The 21,775-nt window shown below is 40.1% G+C and overlaps 1 protein-coding gene across 7 annotated transcripts in view; it reads left to right on the top strand.

Annotated features, from left to right (window-relative positions):
• The window catches only part of DLGAP1 (DLG associated protein 1), a 332,437-nt gene that overhangs the window by 254,804 nt on the left and 55,858 nt on the right, over positions 1–21,775 (top strand). For all 7 annotated transcript variants that reach the window (XM_041770565.1, XM_041770573.1, XM_041770580.1 and 4 more), the window contains 2 exons: positions 7,532–7,905; positions 19,207–19,298. In XM_041770565.1, the coding sequence (XP_041626499.1) occupies positions 7,532–7,905; positions 19,207–19,298 (466 nt within the window). The remainder of the gene's footprint in view (positions 1–7,531; positions 7,906–19,206; positions 19,299–21,775) is intronic.

Below are 21,775 nucleotides of genomic sequence, written 5' to 3' on the forward strand. Positions count from 1 at the left end.
CAGGCAGAGGGAGAAGCAGGCTCCGTGCAGGGAGCCCGATGCGGGGGCTCGACCCCGGGGCTCCAGGATCACGCCCTGGGCCGAAGGCGGACACCCAACCGCCGAGCCACCCGGGGATCCCGCAGCCTTTGAACCGTGCGGCCGGTGCACCCCTCGCTGGCCACCCCGGGTGTGTTCGGTCTCCAGGCCTCTGACAGGTTCCGGCAGGGTGCCAAGCACAGCAATGGGGAGCGTTAGGGGGCATTTTCTCACGAGAAGCATGATATACTGTACTGGACAAGGCGTTTAATCGAAGTTTTGTTGGGCAGCTGGTTGCAGGCGGTTTGGGGGAAGGAAAAGAACTGGGAACGAGGCCTCCGACTTAGGCAAATTCCACTACTTAGTAGCTGTGTAAGATAAAGACCTCAGTTACCTGCTCTGAGCCTCTCTGTCTTACCATCAAACAAATGGGGGTGGCAAGAGCTTCCTCTGTCATGACATCATGTCTATTAAATACTTAGCACAGTGTGTTATGGAGCAAGGATTCACTCTGGTGATTTGGTTCACCTAAGGGCAGGTCAAGAGCCTGAACTAAAGGGGCACCGGGCTGGCTCAGCTGGTGACGCACAGGAGTCTCCATCCCTGGGGACTGTGAACTCAAGCCTCATGGTGGATGTAGAGCTTTAAAAAAAAAAAGAGAGAGAGAGAGTCTGGACTAATGTTCCATCTTATCATTGTTTTCACCTGGGTTTGTGCCTTTCACTGTGAAGGACTCATGCCAGAACCTGGTTTGTCTGGCACTTGGTGGGAGAGGAGTCCGGCCTGTCTAGCATGCCACCCCGGGAGCCTGACCTCCAGTTGGTTGCCAGTTCAGCACGCCTGGGCCTCCTTGATGCGAAGCAGCAGCAGCAAATTTCTCTTATTAGCAGCTTTACCCTCGTCTGTGCCAGAACGCATTCCCAGGATGCCAGAACATTGGTCATTGCTACCAAACATCCTTGTTGGTAATGCTCCCTAACGGCTTCTCTTGGCTTCCTTCTTCAGCTTTTTCACATCACTCTCAATGGGTCTCTACTTCTCAATTTTTTTCTATCTTTTATTCGTATTCATAAAACCACAGGAGCTTCAGTTTGAAAGAAATCTTGTCACCTCCAGCAGGCTCCTCTCACATGGTGGTACAATCTTAATAACTGCCCAGCCAGAAGATGAGCTGGTCTGTGCTTCACACGTCCAGAGACCAAAAGATCACTACCCAGCAAGGGCCCCATATTCCACCTTTGGACAACTGACTACTAGAGAATTATTCTTCATACCTTTGTGATTTCCCACGGGGCCTTATACAGAACTAGTCCATGCCAACGTTGAGGCAAGAGCCTTCAAAATCATTGGAAATTCTTCCGCCTTCCTTCTCTTGCAAACTAAACATCCCCTCTCCTTAATCCACTCCTCTTAAGAGATGGTTTTTCTTTCCTCGGAGCACTTTGCAATTTCCCCTTAAAGAGAAGAGCCCGGAATGAAATGCAGCACCACAATCCTCCCCTTGTTCTAGACATCACATTTGTACTCCTGCACACCCTCTTAGAAATAGGCAGCTTACCTGATGTTAAAACCACAATCTTGTATTTGTGCAGCAGTCCCTTTATGTCCTACATCCTTCCCCATTTCCTTTTTTTCCTTTGGCCTTTTCACATTATTTTGCTTTCTAAAATAGCCTGTAGTTTCAAGTTACTTCCCTAATATGTTCTTAATCCTACATGCACTACCTCCATCCTGTCCACTGGATTTGCAAATGTTTCCTGTAAGTGCTTCTCAAACTCTCTCTGGTGATGGACTAGTTTGTTTGTTTGGTGTCTGATTGTTGCAGATTGACATTTTGATAAAAATGCAATAAAAGAATCACTAGATAAAGGAAAAGTTTAAAACAGGGCACCCCAAAACAAGCCCCAGTCTTCTTTGTTGTTAGATTTGACCAATAAACGGTCTTTAGAATCGTTGTAAAAGTTTCTAAAAGTTCACTCTCAATTTTCTCGGTGTATTTCACTCTACGCTCATCAAATACTTTGTGATTGGACACCAGTCTGTGGACCACACTTTGAACAGTGCCACTCTATGTGTACAGGTGTGCTGGAAATGCTTAACAACTGGCTCTCTGAGGCAGGGGTAGTATTTCCCAATTTCCATTATGTAAACATTCACACCAAGGTCAGTTTCAAGCTATCGATGAAATGTCACTAAACAGAGACTTGGGAAGAGATTTGCACAATTACCTGGCAAACTGAGAAAAGCCAGTTCCTGCACCCCACTGGTAACCCCATTTGATTAAAGAAGATTAAAAAAATCTTCTTTTGAGGGCTCGTTAAATTATTGTTGGCTGGACCAAATCACCCAAATCAGGAGACCTTTGCCCTCAACAGAAACTAGACAGCGGGTTGAGGTGGGCCTTCTCTTTCTGGTGGTCTTCAGCTGGGTCAGAGCAGACCATCTGATACAACTCTGCAGATCCAAGATCGCTTTGACCATCACTCCTGTGTAGAAGGCCCGCAGCTACTAAACACAGATCAAATCACAGCCTGCTTTGTGGTTAATCAAGTCTTAGGATAACTTGTTTACATCAAAAAGCTGTCGTTTGACTACTGTACAACTCTATGTATATGTATATTTTGGAATTCTTTTGTTGTCCTTTTGTGGTTTTAATCTGTACTTCTTACGGGTTTGTCATTGTATTTGAAAGTTTCTAAAATTCAGTAACAAGGAAGTGCTAAATAATTCCTCAATGTAGCTTTATAGTATGTGACACAATAGTTTAACCAGTCAGAAGGTTGTTGTTGTTGTTTTTTTAAAGATTTTATTCACTTATTTATTTGAGAGACAGAGTGTGCGCTAGCATGTGCAGGGGGAGAAGTAGAGGGCGAGGGAAAAGCAGACTCCACTCTGAGCTCAGAGCCTCTGGTGGGGCTCCATCTCACGACCATGAAATCAGGACCCAAGCCGAAATCAATAGTCAGATGCTCAACTGAGACTGAGCCACCCAGGCATCCCAGTTGGAATGTATTTTTGAGAAGATCTAAAACATGGGCTTGAACCTACATCTGTTTTGTGGCTGTCTGACACATGTGTGCTCTTGATCACAGAGGATAACCAGAATGATAAGAAACTAGTGGGGTTTTTTTCTTTTTTTTTTTTTTTCTTTTTTTTTCAGAAAACCTTCACCACTACAGAAAAAAATAATTCCTGGCACAGGCCTTCCTGAGGCTTTCAACACCAGCATTATCTTTCCATTCACATAGAGACAATATTGAATAGTCAGCTAGACGCTGAAATAGGATAGGAATCTGTTCTCTCTTTTTTTTTACTTCTCCTTCTTTTCCTCTTCCTCCTCCCCAACCCCTCCCCCTCCTCCTTCTTCAGTAATTTCTTAACTCAATGTGAAAACCAGTCTCTGCTGTCTATACTCTGCAGTATCCTCTGAATGAAAGTGAGGTCATCAAAATCTGTAACTACACTCGTGCTGATCGTCCTTATAAATAGGAGTCCTTTCACCAACTTTGAGCTGGGGTAATAAATCATCAGGATCCAAATAAGAAAGAAAATCAGTTTATTTGAAATGAACAAATAAATATATCAGGCAAAGGAAAGCAATAAGTTAAAGTACAATATCTTTTCTTTTTCATGTTCCAGTTGAATAAAAGGAACACTTGCATTTTTTTTGAGCACTTATATTTTTTAATCACAACTTTAATCAATGTTACTCTCACATAAGAGAAGTATTTCATTTTATGGCATATACGCCACTTGTCTTCTCTTTCTGTCTTGACCAAACAAGATTTATTTACTTGTGTTTCATCTTCTTGAATCCCACTCTACTGCACCCCTCCTGGCACTCAGACTCCAGTGGATTCTAAATTATTCATGGTGCTGAATCATGAGAGTAGAATTAGAAATATATATATGTATAGATATTTATATATATATATATATCTTAGGAGAGAATATATATATATATCTTAGGAGAATATATATATCTTAAGAATATATATATATATATCTTAGGAGAATATATATATATATATCTTAGGAGAATATATATATATATATATATATATATATATATATATATATCTTAGGAGAGAAGAAAGGATTCAGAGCCTAGCCTGGGAAACCAGTTAAGAGTGATGCTGGGAAAAATTGGGGATTTGGTTGTATGAGTTTCTGGAGCAGCCTTGAATTGCAAAAGAATTGGGGCATGAGAAGGAAGGGGATTATGGGAAGTGTAAGTTGTGTCTTGGATCTCCTTCTCTGACAGGGGGCATTCTTAAAGATTGGAATTCCTTTTAAATTTCTGTTTGAAAATTGATGGGCGGTGCTTCTTTGAGTGTAACTGTGGTAACTGTGGCAGATTTGTGCCAAGCCCCACAATGCAGTGAAATCTCATAAGATTTGTGCCAAGCCCCTCAAATACAACACCATAGTAAGTGATTCCTGGCCTCTGTTCAGTTCCCGTATTCAAGGTAAGGCAATCTCAAATTCTTACCTTCTTTGGGCATTGGGCTGGGCCTATTGGGAAAGCCATGTGCCCAAGATACTCCCTCTCCAGTCTTATCCTAGTGGATTTCTAGCATTGCTGCTGTGCCCTGCAGGTCCCCATTGATCAAAGTACTGGGAGTTATCCCTATAGATCAAGAAGGGGAGCTGACAACAGCCAGCAGGTGGCACCAAATTGCAGTTGGCCCCAGGGAGTGTCCCCAAACCCCATCATTAGACTGGAAATAATGTGACACCCTCCTTTCTATGTTCCCTATAGCACACATCCCATCATGGCAAAATTTCTACTGTAACTCACAGCAAATGAAATAATACTCTATTTGGCTGCATTGTGCAATTTTGATTATCCACACCGAAAGAGGAAACAGGGTAACTAACGAGGCATAAACAACCCAAAAGATCAGACTTTCTTTGTAAGAACGTGGCATTTCGTTTCTTTGGAATATGAGTGGGCAGACTGTCCTGAGCATCCATTTTGAGCAAAATAATGAGTTTACACTGTAAAGACTTGTCTTAAGAGAAGTAATGAAATTAACTGGTTTCACTAGATTTGAAGAGATAGATTGATCTTATCCTACATATGGTCACTCCCCGTCCCACCCAGTCTGGTCTTCCAATGAATAACTGAGACTGAGCATCATCCTGAGTAGGGTTATCCCTCCAAACCTTCCTGGAAGCAGAAGGTAGCTCCACAGTAGGTACACTACCTGACACTAAATTGGGTGAAGTGAGAAAATCAGCATTGCGTGTGTTTGCATTAGTAGCCGGAGGCTTCACTGTAGCCCAGAGGGAGAACCCAGACCAGGCTGGCTTTGCTCCTGGCTCTGCCCGTCTCAGGGGGCACTGGGAGCCTCCACTGGTTGCATTACCTCTTAGGCACCCGAGCTGAAAACTGTAGACGATGGGCTGGGAATTGCTGAGCTCTGTTCAAATTAAAGGATGTATAGTCCATGCACTAAGCCCAGGTGGAAGGTTTTCCCCGCGTGAGCCTCTGGCAATCATTCATCCCGGGTAACTGAGTGGTGGCTACATTTATATTGTTTACATTACCCCCCACCTCCAGGGCTTAGTTCCATCAGGTAATCCCTAGGAAATAGCAAAATATTTCTTTCCCTGTTTTACGGTTAAGGAAATTACTCCAAATCACAAGCCAGTGAAACCACAGCACAGTGTAATAGGATCCTTCTGTTTATTGTTCCTTATAGGACACTTCCTTTGAGTGGCCTCAGGAAACATCCTAAATATTAAAGCAAGTATTTCATTTAGTGAGACGGCCCAGTGGCAGCTCAAACGACAGTTGGATCCTGTGGTCAGGAGTAGCTGATTTGGTGTGACAGTGACCGCCCACTGTGGGTGGGAGCAGCCTGGGGGGTGGGGGTGCCATGGAAACACAACAGTTGGAATCATTTTTAAAGAGGTCTTAACAAACATCTTTAGAAAGCTGGTCAAGGAATTGTTCTTTTCTGGCAGGGCGTTCACTTGAAAACTTCATCATTCTTTTTTGATCTGCATTTTGCACCTCATGCTCCACAAATGGAAAGCTAAAAAGCAGTGTGTAAAGCTTCTTCATATAACCTCACAGTCCTAATCAGGTAGTTGGGGAGGAGACCAGAGGCGACTTCAGCCGGAGCCTCAGGGAGGACCTCGACTCAGCCCTCACAGGTCTAGAAAGGACATGTTTAGGCACAGACTCAGGCCTCTGAGTTGATTAAGTTGCCTTGAAGGACAGGATTTTCGTGAGCCACCTCACCCCACCCCCCCAGACTTAGAAACAAGGGAAACTACAATAGGAGACTTTTTTTTCTTAAAGATTTTATTTATTTATTCATGAGAGACACACACACACACACACAGAGAGAGAGAGAGAGAGAGAGGCAGAGACACAGGCAGAGAGAGAAGCAGGCTCCATGCAGGGAGCCTGATGCGGGACTCAATCCCAGGACCCCAGCATCATGACCTGAGCCAAAGGCGGACACTCCATCACTGAGCCACCCAGGTCTCCTACAATAGGACACTTTTGTGCAGTGTATTCCCTCTTAGAGGACAGTTATGCTCAGAAAAAAACAACAACAAAAATTCAAGTGGAAGTTTATATAGTGAGCATCTATCCAGAGGAAGGAGGGAAGGAAGGAAGAAGGGAAGGAGGGCGGGAGGGAGGCAAGGAAGGAAAAGAGGGAGAAAGGAGAGGAAGGAAGGAGGAAAAGAAGGGGGGGAAGGAAGGAAGCAGGGAGGGAGAGGAGGAAGGAAGGAAGGAACGGAGGGAGGGAGGGAGGGAGGAAGGAAGGAAGGAAGGAAGGAAGGAAGGAAGGAAGGAAGGAAGGAAAGAAGGAAGTAGGGGGAAGAAAGAGGGAAGGAGGGAGGGAAGAGGGGAAGGAGGGAAGAGGGCTGAAGGGAGGGCAGAGACCAAGACAGGAAGGGAGGAGGGGGGGATGGGAGGGAGGGGGGCAGAAAGGAAGAAAGGAGCTCCAGGACCCTGGGATGGCTCTGGGCGCTGCCCCGCCTGCCCACCAGGGCACTTCCCGCTGTGTGGTTAGGATGAGACCACGCTTGCTCACAACCTCTTTGCTTTCTTCCTTCCTGTCCCAGTGTTTATTATCGACCACTGCAATCTTCTCCAGTGAGTGGCCTTGTCCAACGGTAGCTATAGTTAATATTTTCCTGAGCCGGCAGACGCGTGTGTATATATTACCTCTCAGGGGACTGTTGCCCGGGAGGATTTCCACAGAGGCTATTCTATGTTGATTCGTATTAACTTCCATTTCAGAAATGTCCATCGCAGAGGTCGACCTGTTTTCCAGCCTTTTTTCCCTCCGTCTGGTGGGAGTGGCTCCCCCAGGAGGCTCGGCTGTCCTCCTTAAGCGGGGATCTCACTTACTCTATCAACGGACTGTTTTCATGGTCAACGTCTTTGTGTGTTTCGTGTGCACTGATTTCCAGTGGATGTTAATTACGATACAGAAATTAAAACCCACACAGAAATCACAGTGTCTTTGTTTTCACTGTCTTCCAGTGTCATCTTGCATTACAACATATAAGAAGACACCACCTCCAGTCCCACCCAGAACTACCACGAAACCTTTCATTTCTATCACAGCCCAGAGTAGCACAGAGTCTGCGCAGGATGCCTACATGGATGGACAGGGCCAGCGAGGAGATATTATCAGCCAGTCTGGACTGAGCAACTCCACGGAGAGCCTGGACAGTATGAAGGCTCTGACAGCCGCCATCGAAGCAGCAAATGCCCAGATCCACGGCCCGGCAAGTCAACACATGAACAACAACCCTACCACCGTCACTACCACGACCACCATAGCCACTGTCACCACAGAGGACAGGAAGAAGGATCACTTTAAGAAAAATCGATGTCTCTCGATCGGGATACAGGTAACAGCCTCCCTTTCTGTCCTTTGAAATAGGGACCCCAAACTTAAGAAATGTAGCACTTTTTCTTTGTCCAGAAGATTTGCCACCTGGCCATTTTGGGTGACAGGGCCATGCGTGAGACCAGATTTTTAGATGATTGGCCCTGGAATTCCTACACGGCTAAATGTGACTTGAAAAATGACAAAGATATCTTGTCTGTAAGCATTATCAGAGGCTATTATTTTTGTTCTCTAAATCAAATGTGTGACTCAAAACATTAGGGTAGCTAAACAAACACGAACACAATCAAACACAAAGTGCCCTCAATTCCGAATGCACATTTTGATTCTCAAAAAAGGAGTGGACGTCCAAGAATAACCTGGGTTACTGGGTTGTGTTACAGTGTGTTCGACACTATTGAGTAACCACATGAGAACAAAAATGTGAATCACTTCTCATACACGTGGGAGTGAGGGAGAGCAAGACCAAAGTGACTGGTAGTGTAGAAAGCAATCACTCCCATCACAGCTTCATGAGCAAAGAATGTGCAGTAGTTTCAGCATAATTGTTGGTTATTTAATCATGCATTTCAAAAAATGGTAGATAATTCAGCAGGCTTCTCAGTTCAGCCCAGTGTTTTCTGCCGCTCAAAGATAAGATCAGACCAATTCTTGTTTTTCACATCTGTTCAGCTTGGCTTACCCTGCTAGAAATTTCCTTCTCTCAATGGAGAAGAGTCATTCCTTTCTCCCTTTTTTCTTGTGCCATATCATGCAGGTGCCCTTTGAATAATAACTTCCTGACGTGGTGGCCAATAAATCTATTCACAATGAAACCAACTCTAAGGCACATCTAAAAGCCAGGCGTGGGGTAGGTTTTCACAATGATGATGTATTTTCACAGTGCATTCTGCACAGTGCACTTCTAAAGGGCAATTAAATTTTTGTCTAGTAGCAAAGAGTCAAATGGTTTTGGGTTGTTTTTTTTTTTTAATATAATTTACAGGTTACCATAGCACAAGTTGTCAAGTTTCCTAAAAGAGCTTGTGGTGTTGGTGCCTGGTACTAGAAGACACGCAAGCACATGCGCAAAGCCAGCCTCCACATCCCCCCCGGCCCCCACCCGCCGGTGCCCACTCCCACCTCCTCCTAGAACCCAAAGTATTTGGAGGAGTAGGGAAGAGCTGGGGCCCAGTCATCCGTGCTGTCTCAGGCAAATGATGTGATCTTCCTGAGCTCGTTTTCTTAACTATCCCTCACAGGATTATTTTTAAGTTTGATTTACAAACTCCAGCTTTCTATGGGGGTACAGAATTTCAATTTGGAATGACAAAAAAATTCTGGACGTGAATAATGACAACGGTAGCACAGCATTGTGAATGTACTTAATGCTGGCTGGAACTATAGGCTTAGAAGGGGTTAAGATGAAGAACTTTATGATATATATATTTTACCCACGATTAAAAAAAAAAACTACCTTCCTTATCTGGCACATAGCTGGCACCCAGTCATGTTAGCTTTCTCCTACTTCCCTAATCTTCAGTTAAGTTTTTTTTCTCTGTTTTACTTTATTTTTCAATAGATAATATATTCCTCTGGCTCAAAATTCAAAAGTTATAAAAAGACGTTCAGTGACTATCTCCCTCTCATTCTTATTTAACAGAAATATTAAATCAGTTCTCTTTGCCAGAGGAAATTAATATAACCAATATTTGCATCTCTGTACAGAGATACTTTGTGCATATTCAAGCAATTATATATTTTAATTTATTCCCCCTTGTTCACCCAGATGTTAGCATACCTCAAACTGTTCTATATCTTGCCTTTTTGTACTTAATAATAGCATATTTTAGAGGTTTGTCAGTTTACCGTTCATTTTATTTAAAAGTGTCTATATATCTGTCTTAACTCAGCTTCCAGGTGTGCCAGTTGGTCTCCTAGGCTCTTTTCCAAATAATTTTTTTTGAGTAATTTCTCGAACTTATAGACCCCCAAGATCAAGAGTCACATGCTGTAATGACTGAGCCAGCCAGGCGCCCCCTCCCCAAATAATTCTTACTCAGAATAAAGCCTTCATATACATGAAATCCACCTTATATTATTGTTATTTTCACCCAGTAAGATGGAACTACTCTGAAATCCACATATAATGTTGTGGAGAAAGTTTTGTTTCGACACCATTCTGCCTCTTAAATATTTTAATAATTTAGTGACCGAAAAAATTGCTCTAACTCTTCTTCCAATCACTGTTCACTATCATAGAAATTATATGGAAGTACTGAGTGCTCTACGTGATTGTCTCATTTAGCCCCTACAGCAACCCTATAGCATAGGTGGTGTGATTATCTCTACCCTATAGATGAAAACACAGAGAGGTTAAGTAACTTGCCCAAGGCCACATATCTTCCATTGACAGAACCTAGATTGTACCTTGGTGTTTAATGTGACCATGCTATACCACTTCTTTGATGGAGCATAATAAATAAGTAAAAATTCAAAACGCAAAATAGTCATTAAATTTCAGTGCACTATAACCTAATTTAAATCCTTCTTTTTAAAGATGTTATTTATTTATTTGAGAGAGAGAGAGAGTGAGTGGGAACAAGAGGGAGAGAGAATCTGAAGTAGACTCCGCACTGAGCACAGAGCCCAACACGGGATTTGATCCCATAACCTCAAGATCAAGACCTGAGCAGAAACCAAGAGTCAGATGTTTAACCAACTGAGCCACCCAGGTGCCCCCCCCCCAATTTAAATACTAATCCCCAAAATATATAACACTAAGATCTTGGGCTCTTTCCCACCCTTTACCTCTTTAGGGTCAGAGTTTCCAAACCTTCCCCAACATTTTAAATTTAATCCATGCCTAATAACTAACATTACAATAATTTACTTTACAACCTGTGTGAGTTTAGACCAATTACTTAATAGTCCCAGGCTCCTCATCTGGAAATTGAGAATAACAGTCACTATTCCACGGGGTATTTTATTACAGGTTGTAGTAAAAATTGACTGATACAATGTATATAAGGCTCTAAGTGTGGTGGGCTCACTAAATATCAGAGCTGGTTATTATTACCTTCCTCTAAAATCATAATCAGACAAACATGCTGAAATGTTATCATCTGCCAAGGGTTTCTTAATTTTTTTCAGGACAGAGATATAATTACTAAATTTCTTGAAACATTTTGAAAGTCGCTTCACAAATTTAAATAGATTACCCTAATTACTATGTAAGAGTGGTGAATTGTGCATTTTTGGATCTAAGGGGGAAAAAGTCACAAAGATAAATTTACATACAATGACTAAAGCTTGGAAGATGACAACACTTTGATGCAAATCAGCTGTAGGTTTAGATGGGTGGGGTGGGGCTCAAACACAGAGTGCAATGTCCTCCATCTGCAGAGTGCAATGTCCTCCATCTGCAGAGTGCAATGTCCTTCTTCCTTTCTCCCTTTCTCAAAGCATTGAAGATCACAGTTCTTAAGGGAAATACCTATCATGCATCTTTGGGAAAAGTTTCATTGGTTAATTTTGCTACTACCCCATATTGTAAAGCTGTGACATCCTGCTTTGGCTGACACTCTAAGCATTTTTCATTGCTAGGAGTGTAGCCACATGGAACCTGTTAGAATCCCATTCAGGAAAACAGAAACGACGCTAAATTCTCAAACAGAGGCAGTTTGATAGACAGTTCTATAGGTATGGGAAGGTTAAGAGAGCAATAATGGGATGCATGAAGCAATTATCACTTCTAGAACTAAGGGAGCAAAAAGAGAAAGGTGGGGTACCCATAGTTTTGGAGCTCAGGGGAGAGTCCCCAGTACAACCACCCCTGGACCACAGCATCAGGTGTAATCAGCTGGTGCGGGAAATCTAAGGGAGCAGTGCATCTGGTGCATGGTTCAAAAGGGCTGGAAGGTGGAGCACAGCTGCCTTCACATGCTGGAGTAATGCCTACAGAAGGAGGAAACAGGAAGAAAGTCCCTTCCTTTCTCCCACCTTCTTTTGTTAGACTATAACTGGAAGCTGGCCAGCAATGAAGCCTGGGAAATGTAATTTGTAGAGTCAAAATTTGTAGGCCCCAGTGCCACAGAGCAGATGGGTATAGAATATGGGCCTGGAGCTGCTAGACAATAAGTAAGTCACCAGAAAAAGGCACTTTGTCCGATAAATAAAACAACCATAAGCATGTGTATTAAAAAGCTTAAGATGGTTAGGGTGAATTTCTAGTCTTAGTTCAGTTAAGTCTTAGAATACTTACTTGGAGTGGGGCGCCTGAGTGCCTTAATTAGTTAAACATCTGCTTTTGGCTCAGGTCATGATCCTGGAATCCTGGGATCAAGCCCCCCATTAGGCCCCCCACTCCATGGGGAGCCTGCTCCTCCCTCTCCATCTGCCTGCTGCTCCCCCTGCTCGTGCACATGCACTCCCTGTCAAATAAATAAAATCTTAAAAAAAATACTTACTTGGTATTCTAGTGGGAACATTTTATGGCCCTAAATATGATTCTATAATATCTTGAAGTATGTATTCTTTTTATAACATGACTCCAAAATTCAACTCAACAATTTTATCTGGTGCTTTTTCTGGTGGTCTAGGGCTGCGCAGGTCAAAGGGAGGGTAACTGGTTGCTCTGGATTTAGAGCAAAGTTGTATGTCTTTCTAAAAAGTCAAGAGTCACGTTAACGGTAATTTGATTTCCTTAAAATTACAAAATAAGTAGTGTATGCATATGGTATTGTCATATAAGAGTCATACAGTATGAAAGTATACACAACAAAATATGAAATCCCCCCTTCGGGCAGCCCGGGTGGCTCAGTGGTTTAACGCCCCCAGGGTGTGATCCTGGAGATCTGGGATCGAGTCCCACATCAGGCTCCCTGCATGGAGCCTGCTTCTCCCTCTGCCTGTGTCTGTGCCCCTCTCTCTGTGTCTCTCATGAATAAATAAATAAAGTATTTTTAAAAAAAAAAAAGGAAATCCCCCCTTCTTTCTGCTTCTGACCCCTATGCCCTTCCTGGAAGGTAGCAGCAGGTTATACTGTCTTTTAGTCTCTCAAGAATTATTTCAAGTATAGCTGAGTTTCATGTAGTAGCTTTAGACCTTAACCTCTCCACCTCCAGATATTAGATTGTGACTTCCCTCCAGGATCACTGAACTCATGTTGACAGCCTAAAAGAGCTTTAAGCCTAATCTTGACATTACATAACATGTGGTTGCTTTCTCATTCTTTGAATTAAAAAGGAAAGAACATTAAGTTATCTGAGATTGTACTCCTAGGCCTTCCTTACTGATTTCCTTTAATGCCTGTCCATGTGTAAAGAGATCCATGTTATGCCCATGTGAAGAGATGAGTCCAACTGCCAAGTTGAGTGAATTATTTCAGAGGATGATACAAGCCAAGTGAGTTGTTACTGTTAATTGAAAGAAGGCCTTAAGAAATAAAAAGGTCATATCATCTCTGATTCATAATCAATGGACTTAAAACAATGAAGGAAAGCTGTGGAGGGAGTACTGTGGAGGGAGTATTGATAATGAGCCACCTCTTGGCCAGACTCTATCTACTCAAGCTACTCTGAAATCTCTCCCTGACTAGGCCTCGACTTTTGTACTTGTGTGTCCCTTTCCATCACTCAGTTTTAATGAGAATCCCGCTAAGTCAGCTAAGCCAGAATGCCCCAGGATTGGTGTCTGGACATGTTCTTCATCGGCTCATGCTCCACATCCTCTATTATCTCCCAAGTGATGCCTGATTACCCTGGCCTGCCCCCAGCAAGGACTCTGGGATGTCCCCTCTTATCCCTGGGATCTATTCTCTATAATTTTCTACCCACTGACAAGCCCCCACCCTGTTCTTGGCTGTAAATTTCTACTTTTTCTTGTTGCATTTGGGAGTCCAATCCCAGTATGGTCCAAATGCCTATCACAATAGTTTCCCTGAATAAAGTGTACCTTGCCAATTGTTTAACAAATGTCACAAACAGTTTTTTCTTTAACAGTACTCAGTACATTCAGACTTTGTAAACTTTATTTTGATGTCCTTGAAGCTTTCTTTTTTTAAAGATTTTATTTATATATTCACCAGAGACACACAAAGAGAGGCAAGACATAGCAGAGGGAGAAGCAGGCTCCCTGAAGGGAGCCCGATGTAAGACTCGATCCCAAGACCCCAGGATCATGACCTGAGTCAAAGGCAGATGCTCAACCACTGAGCTACCCAGGCGTCCCTATTTTGATGTCCTTGAAATCAGAAGCAGTGCATATTCAGGAAGAGATATTTTAGGGGGATTTATCTCAAGTCAAAACTCCAGAGGTAATTTTAATGGATTCCAAAAAAGAAGAGCTATTACAATCATGATTTCCAATCATGACATATTAAAACTAGAAATTAATGCTAAGCAGATAACAAAAGCTCGCCATCTAAAAATATTAAAAAATATTCTAAGTAACATTTGAATGGAGGAGGAAATTCAAGATTATTGTGAAATAAATGACAAGAATCCTATAAATCATCACTATGGGTCATGATCCTAGCTATGATCTGAGAAGAATTCATAGACCTAAGTTTTTTCATAGTTAAGCAAGAAATATCAATCACAATATAAACAAGACTCAATTCACAAAGTCAGAAAAGAATGATAAATTGAAAGGAGTTATTAATGATGAGAGTAGAAATAAATGCATTGGAAGACAAAAACAGAGCAGCTAAAGTAGAATTGATACACTAAGCCAAAATTGGCTTTTGGGGAAAAAAATAAAGAATATGTCTGATTGAGGCTTATAACTTACCCCAAATGGGAAACTGGGATAGAGTCACAAAAAATTTCCATCATTCAAGAAGCAAATAATTCCTGTTTTATTTAAAGTATTTAATAATACTGGGGCACCTGGCTGGCTCAGTCAGTGGAATGCATGACTCATGATCTCAGAGTTGTGGTTTCAAGCCCTATGTTAGGAGTAGAGATTAAAAAATAAAGTCTTTTCAAAAAAAGTATTTAATAATACAAGAAGAGATGCCAAGATTCTCAATATATTTTATCAAATAAACATAACTCTGATACACGTGAAAGAATACAAGATAAAGAACTATAGGAAAACATGCCTATAAATACAGATGCAAAAATTCTAATTAAATTTGAAAATATATCCAAATACATGTTTTTAGGGCACCTGAGTGTCTCAGTCAGTTAAGCGTCTGCCTTCAGCTCAGGTCATGCATGATTCCAGGTTCCTGGGATTGAACCCCACATTGGGCTCTCTGCTCAACAGGGAGCCTGCCTCTTCCTCTCCCTCTCCCTCTGCCTGCCCTCTGCCTGCCCTCTGCCTACTAGTGCTCTCTCTCTCTCTGTCTCTCTCCCTGTCAAATAAATAAATAAAATCTTTTAAAAAACCACACATATTTTAAAGATAATACACCATTACCAAATAGTGTATGTTACAGAAATTCAAAGTTATTTTAGCTGTAGGGGGGAAAATATGACATCCAGATGCATGCTAAGAAATACAGTATTGTATAAAATTCAGAAGGTATTCCAACTATTAACGTGATAAAAAGCATCTATAAGAAACTGAATTAAACATATTTAAAGGTGAAATGGTAGAGACATTCCAATTAGGTTCAGAAACTAGATATAGATGTCTGTTTTTCAGAGATTTATTCAAAACTATTTACCCTTATTAGCCAATACTATACAAAGCAAGAAAGTGAAATGTGGTCTAAACATTCCAAAGAAAGAGTAAAATTGCTTTTTTTTTTTTTAAGATTTTATTTATTTATTCATGAGAGACACAGAGAGAGGCAGAAACACAGGCAGAGAGAGAAGCAGGCTCCATGCAGGAAGCCCAACGTAAGACTCTATCCTGTAACTCCAGGATCACGCCCTGGGCCAAGGCAGGCGCTCAACCCCTGAGCCAACCAGGGGTCCCTAAAATTGCTTTTATTTGCAGATAATGTGCATGTCCACTTGGAAAATCTAATGGAAACCACTGAAAAATCATTTAAATTCAGTAGAGTGAGGGGCACCTGGGTGGCTTAGTCAAGTGTCTGACTTGATTACAACTCAGGTCATGATCTCAGGGTCATGAAATTGAGCCCCACCTGGGGCTCCACACTCAGAATGGAATATGCTTCTCCTTCTCCCTCTGCTCCTCCCCCTGCTCTCTCTTTCTCAGATAAATAAATATAATATTTTTTTAAAGAAAGAATTTAGTACAGTGAAACAATACAACATAAATACAGAGAAATCAATAACTTTTCTGTATATTATTAATAAACAGAAAATGTGATGGGACAAAACAAGCCCATTCACATTAGTAACAAAAAAATTTAACATGACTGAGCTTCACAAAGAATATATAACACCTATTTGAAAACAATCTAAAAACTTCCCATTTATAAAACATGAGAGATCTGAATAAGTGGAAAACTATTCAATATTCCTGCACAAAAGTACTCCATAATGTAAAGATAGCAATTCTCTCAAAAGTTATACAGAAATTTAAAGAAACTCTAATAAAAATTCCAATGTGATTTTTATCAATAGCCAGAAGCTGGAAGGATTTGACAATCTGATGTTAAATTTATTTAGAAGCTAATACTCCAAAATAACCTAGAAATTTTAAAAATTACATTAAAAAAAAGAATTACAGGAAGACTCACACCATAGAAATTATCAAGATCTATTACAAAATTGGATTAGGGGGATCCCTGGGTGGCGCAGCGGTTTGGCGCCTGCCTTTGGCCCAGGGCGCGATCCTGGAGACTCGGGATCGAATCCCACGTCGGGCTCCCGGTGCATGGAGCCTGCTTCTCCCTCTGCCTGTGTCTCTGCCCCTCTCTCTCTCTCTCTCTCTGTGACTATCATAAATAAATAAATAAATAAATAAATAAATAAATAAATAACAATTAAAGAAAAAAAACAAAAAACAAAATTGGATTAGGAAAATAAGTGGGAGAAAAAATAAGACCAGAAGATCAGTAGACCAAAAACAGGGTTGTATACATGGGAATGTTTGGATGAAGTTTGATAGAGCATAAAGTTGGCATCTCAAATTAAAAAAAAAAAAAAAAAAAAAGGATTAGTTAATAAAAGGAGCCAGATAAATTGATGATGATTCATGTAGGGGAAAAAAATATTAAATCTCTACTTTCTTACACACGAAAAGTTTAGAATAGTGGATTTAAGAGCTAAATATGAAAAAGAAAAATGAAATTATGAAAGTAAATACATGAGAACTTTAAAAATTATGCTCAGGGTAAGAAGCCATACAAGCCATACAAAATTTTACCGCACAGTGATTTTAAGATTCTGTACAATGAAGGTCAAAGTTTTAAAAACAAATAATAAGAGACCTTGGCTGGTTCAAGTGGTAGACCATAGGACTCTTGATCTCACGGTTGTGAGTTCAAGCCCTATGTTGAATGTAGACATTACCTAAAAATAAAATCTTAAAATAAATAAATAAATAAGACAAATGATAAACTGGGAGAAAATATGTATAGTGTATATAACCAAGAAAAGATTATTAAAGGTCATAAGATAGAGATTCTAGGGATCCCTGGGTGGCTCAGCGGGTTAGTGCCTGCCCAGGACATGACCTTGGAGTCCTGGGATCAAGTCCTGCATTGGGCTCCTTGCATGGAGCCTGCTTCTCCCTCTGCCTGTGTCTCTGCCTCTCTCTCTCTCTCTCTCTCTCTCTCTGTGTCTCTCATGAATAAATAAATAAAATCTTTAAAAAAAGAGAGAGATTCTATAAATAAGAAAATTTTAAAAAACCTCAAGAGAAGACACAAAAACTAGCAAAGGATATGAATAGGCAATTTACAGATAGAAATATTAGAGGCCAATAAATATTTTTCACCTGTGATATTAGCAAAAATTTTAAAGTTTGCCATATTTAGCTTTGGTGAGAGTATAGGAAAATGGATATCTCCATATATCAATTATGGCAGGATGATAAATGCTTTGAAAAGCAATTTGGCAATATCCCTTACTGTTGAACACATTCACTACCTTTCTATCTAACATTTTGACTTCTAAGGATTTTCCCAAATAACATTTGCACAATTTTTCTAATTGTTCTAAATTGTTCTATTACATGTGCAATAGTAATTGTAATACTGGATAATAGCAACAAAGAGAAAGAAAATTACCCTGATGCCCACCTTGCTTATAGTCATTACAAGGAATATTTATGTAGTGAATAAAAGGATTAAGATAGAGCTATATCTATGATGTGATAACATATCCAAAAGATATCAGCATTATTGAATAAAGTAAGTCACAGAAAAAATATCTATAGTGTAACCTCATCTGTGTATATTTAGGGTTAATAATAATTTACATATATTATGCATATTAATAGATGGATAAATGTGCTTCAAAGGCTTGAAAGTGATTCTTGAGGAGGTCTATCTTTCTACATTTTATATTTATGTATTTTAATTCCATGTAACTTACATTAGACTGCTTTTATATTTAGAAAAATAATTTATTAAACACACAGAAAAAAAGAGGAAAAAATCTAATTGCTCTGAATCATCATAAGACTTATTTCATTTTTTTTAAGATTTTATTTATTTATTCATGAGAGTCACAGAGAGAGAAGCAGAGACATAGGCAGAGGGAGAAGCCGACTCCATGTATGGAGCCCAATATGGGACTCAATCCTGGATCCCGGGATTATGCGGAGCCAAAGGCAGATGCTCAACTGCTGAGCCACCCAGGTGTCCCATAAGATCTATTTCAAATTTAGGTTTGTCACATAGGTTATCATTTAATATAGATACATTTTCTGTATGAGCTATAGTCTATACATAGCCATTTAGGAACCATGTGGCATGATATTCAAAGTGAATTTCTTAGTTTAAGGGGGATAAAAATGAAGATACTATATAGTTTATCTTAAAATGTACCTAAATCTCTCAATATCAACAATTCTAACTACAATAAATGAAATTTCTTCTTTCTTTTGTATTTTGTTATCTGCAAATTCAAAACTTCTAAGAACCCATTTCCATGCAGTACCCCTTTCTAATATAGCATTCACAGGTAAGCACATACTCATATATCCATGGAGCAATCATAGACATTTATCTTAAGAGTGAATAAAATTTCATTTTACTAAGATCAGCAGAGTCAAAGCACATGCTAAGAGTGTAGTGATGGCCCTCATCAAATATACAAATACTGAACAAAAAGATTACAAATCACAAAATATTCCAGTAGTACTGCAGATGTTTCTGATAAAATGTGACATTTGTTTTTCAAACTAAGATGACTAAAATGGGGCACCTCTACATATTTGATTATTTCTTCAGGTGGATGATGCCGAAGAGCCTGACAAAACAGGGGAAAATAAAGCACCCAGTAAGTTCCAGTCCATAGGAGTGCAAGTAGAAGAAGAGAAGTGGTGAGTCCATTTGCATTTGTCTTCTTTCGTCTTGATATTGGCAAGTATGGTACCAGTATTTTCCCCTGACATAAACCTAGAAGATTAAATGATATTTTCCCTTAACTTTTGGAAGCATTTAACTGATTCCTTCCTCTATTTTAATACTGAAGACCACTCAAGTTATTACGTTTCAGCTAGAATATTAGAGTTAAGTAAGTACATCACATTCACATACACATAAACACTGTGTCCAATACTGTTGTGTTGCCGAATCATTCTTCTTCAAAAGACCTTTCCATTTTGGACTTTTTAAGAGAAGAGGACATATTTTATTCCTATTTTTACTCCTGGCACTTAATTGTCTGGTGTTCAGTATGCACTCAGTGATGAAGAAGGAAAGAAGAAAGAAAGGAAAGAAGAAAGGAAGGAAGGACCAAAGAGAATATTTCCTATCACTGTCTTGAATCACAAGTTCTTTTAGATTGCTCTTTAAAATAATCTTTCAGATGAGCACTGGGTGTTATTCTGTATGTTGGTAAATTGAACACCAATAAATAAATTTATTATAAAAAAATAAAATAAAATAATCTTTCTCTAGAATCTTCATATCTAGAATTGGGAAATTTAGAGTTTCAGAAACTAGAAGGGACCTCTGAGGTCACTACATTCATTTTATGAATGAGAACTTGATCCAGAGAGGTATGTGAATTTCTCAACCAAACTGTGAGGTCCATAATGGGTAAACTATGTTTTATTGATGGTAGTACCCCCAGCTTCTAGAATTGTGTTTTGCACATGCTAAGTATACAATATATATTGGTGAATGAAGTAGAACTGCAATTATAGTAGGAGAAAAATCTCTACATTATAAATTAGAGTATCATCTCAACTTTGCCACTAACGTTCTATGTGTTGATTAGAAGGAATCAGTTGGATGTCATCCGTCCATCCATCTATCTATCCATCCAATAAATATCTATGGATTGCTTCCTACATGCAAGGCTATATGCAACATAGACTGAGTATCTGGGAAAAGGTTATGCATCAGTTTAGGGAAGGGAAACAATTTTAAAGCCGTCTGGATCGGCTTTAAAGTGCGACACCGCACTTGGATCTAAGAGGTTTTCAATATATGTATCTATAATATTTTCCATAATCTCCTATAATTATACAATATTGGAAGCCCAGAAAATCGGTACAACCATTCTGGAAACTAATATGACAAAAGTCAGAGATAGTTACACCTGTATCCATACCCATTGACTCAATAAGCACATTCATGGAGTCATCCTGAATGAAATTACTCAAAGGAGGGGAAACAGCTGAGAAAATTATCGATTATTGCAAATGAAAAATAATAATTAGCAAATGTCAAACTATAAAAGAATATTTTTATAAATTTTAGCATCTCACCAAGGTAAAATAAATAGCTATTAAACGTACTTTGTAAAGATGATAGAGAAACATGGGGAAAGCCCCGTGATGCAATGTTAAGTGAAAAGACTGAATACGTAGTATCCATGTAATGTCCATGAAGATGGACAGTCTTTATAGACTGAAATGTAATCTGTAAAGATGGTAGATTTAGGAGTGTTGTGTGTGTGTGTGTGTTTTTTTTTTTTTTAACTCTACAATATTTACTCATTGTGTCTACTTCAAATTTTAGTAATCATTATTTTCAAGCCAACCTTTCTGACACTTGTTCCTTGAAGTGTTTTGGAAAACTTTTTGAAACTGTAACATAGGAGACATAAATGATCTCATGGTAAGAACACATAATTTTCTTTTCCCCACTGGCCCAACTTGTTTTCCTCAATGGTGTGGTGATTGAGGGCACAGACCCTTGAGTCAGAACACCTAGATTCAAATCCTGGCTCTACTGCATGCCAGGTGGGGGCCTTGATCAAATTAATAAATAATAGCTTTGAGCCTTGGTTTCCTTATATGTAAAAAGGGGGGTAGCAGGTGGCTTCTGGTCCAGCATGAGAGGAATTTAGAAGCTGTCACTCTATTGTAGAAGCTGAACAAATGGAAAAATCAACAACTCTACTTCAATCAGTCAGAGAAGTGAGGGCCCAGGGCAAACCACTGCCCCCCAAATTGAAGAGACAGACATACAGATATAGAAAAGACCAGAGTAGAAACCCACAAGCAAAAACCTCCGTGGGAAGCAGTGCCAAGGTAGGAACAGCTAAAATGCATTGACAAATTGCTAAAGGCTTGGTGAGGACAAATTTGAGAATGAAATATTTCACGGGGGCCCAGTAATGGGTGGAGGGTATGTCCTTCCAGTTTTGTAAGTCACTCCAAGAGGTTACCAAGTCCCCAAAGCAAATATCAAAGAAAAATCCCCAGGTGCTCCTTCTAGCCAAGAGAGGAGAAAGGAAACCATCTTGAAATATGCCAGAACATTCTATTTTTAACAAGATCTGCCCTCAGGAGAAACTGCTTTACCAGAGCCTAACCTGCAGGGGTCTTATCAGAATCTAAACTAC

Source organism: Vulpes lagopus, chromosome 1 (genome assembly GCF_018345385.1).
Source record: "Vulpes lagopus strain Blue_001 chromosome 1, ASM1834538v1, whole genome shotgun sequence".
NCBI lineage: Eukaryota > Metazoa > Chordata > Mammalia > Carnivora > Canidae > Vulpes > Vulpes lagopus.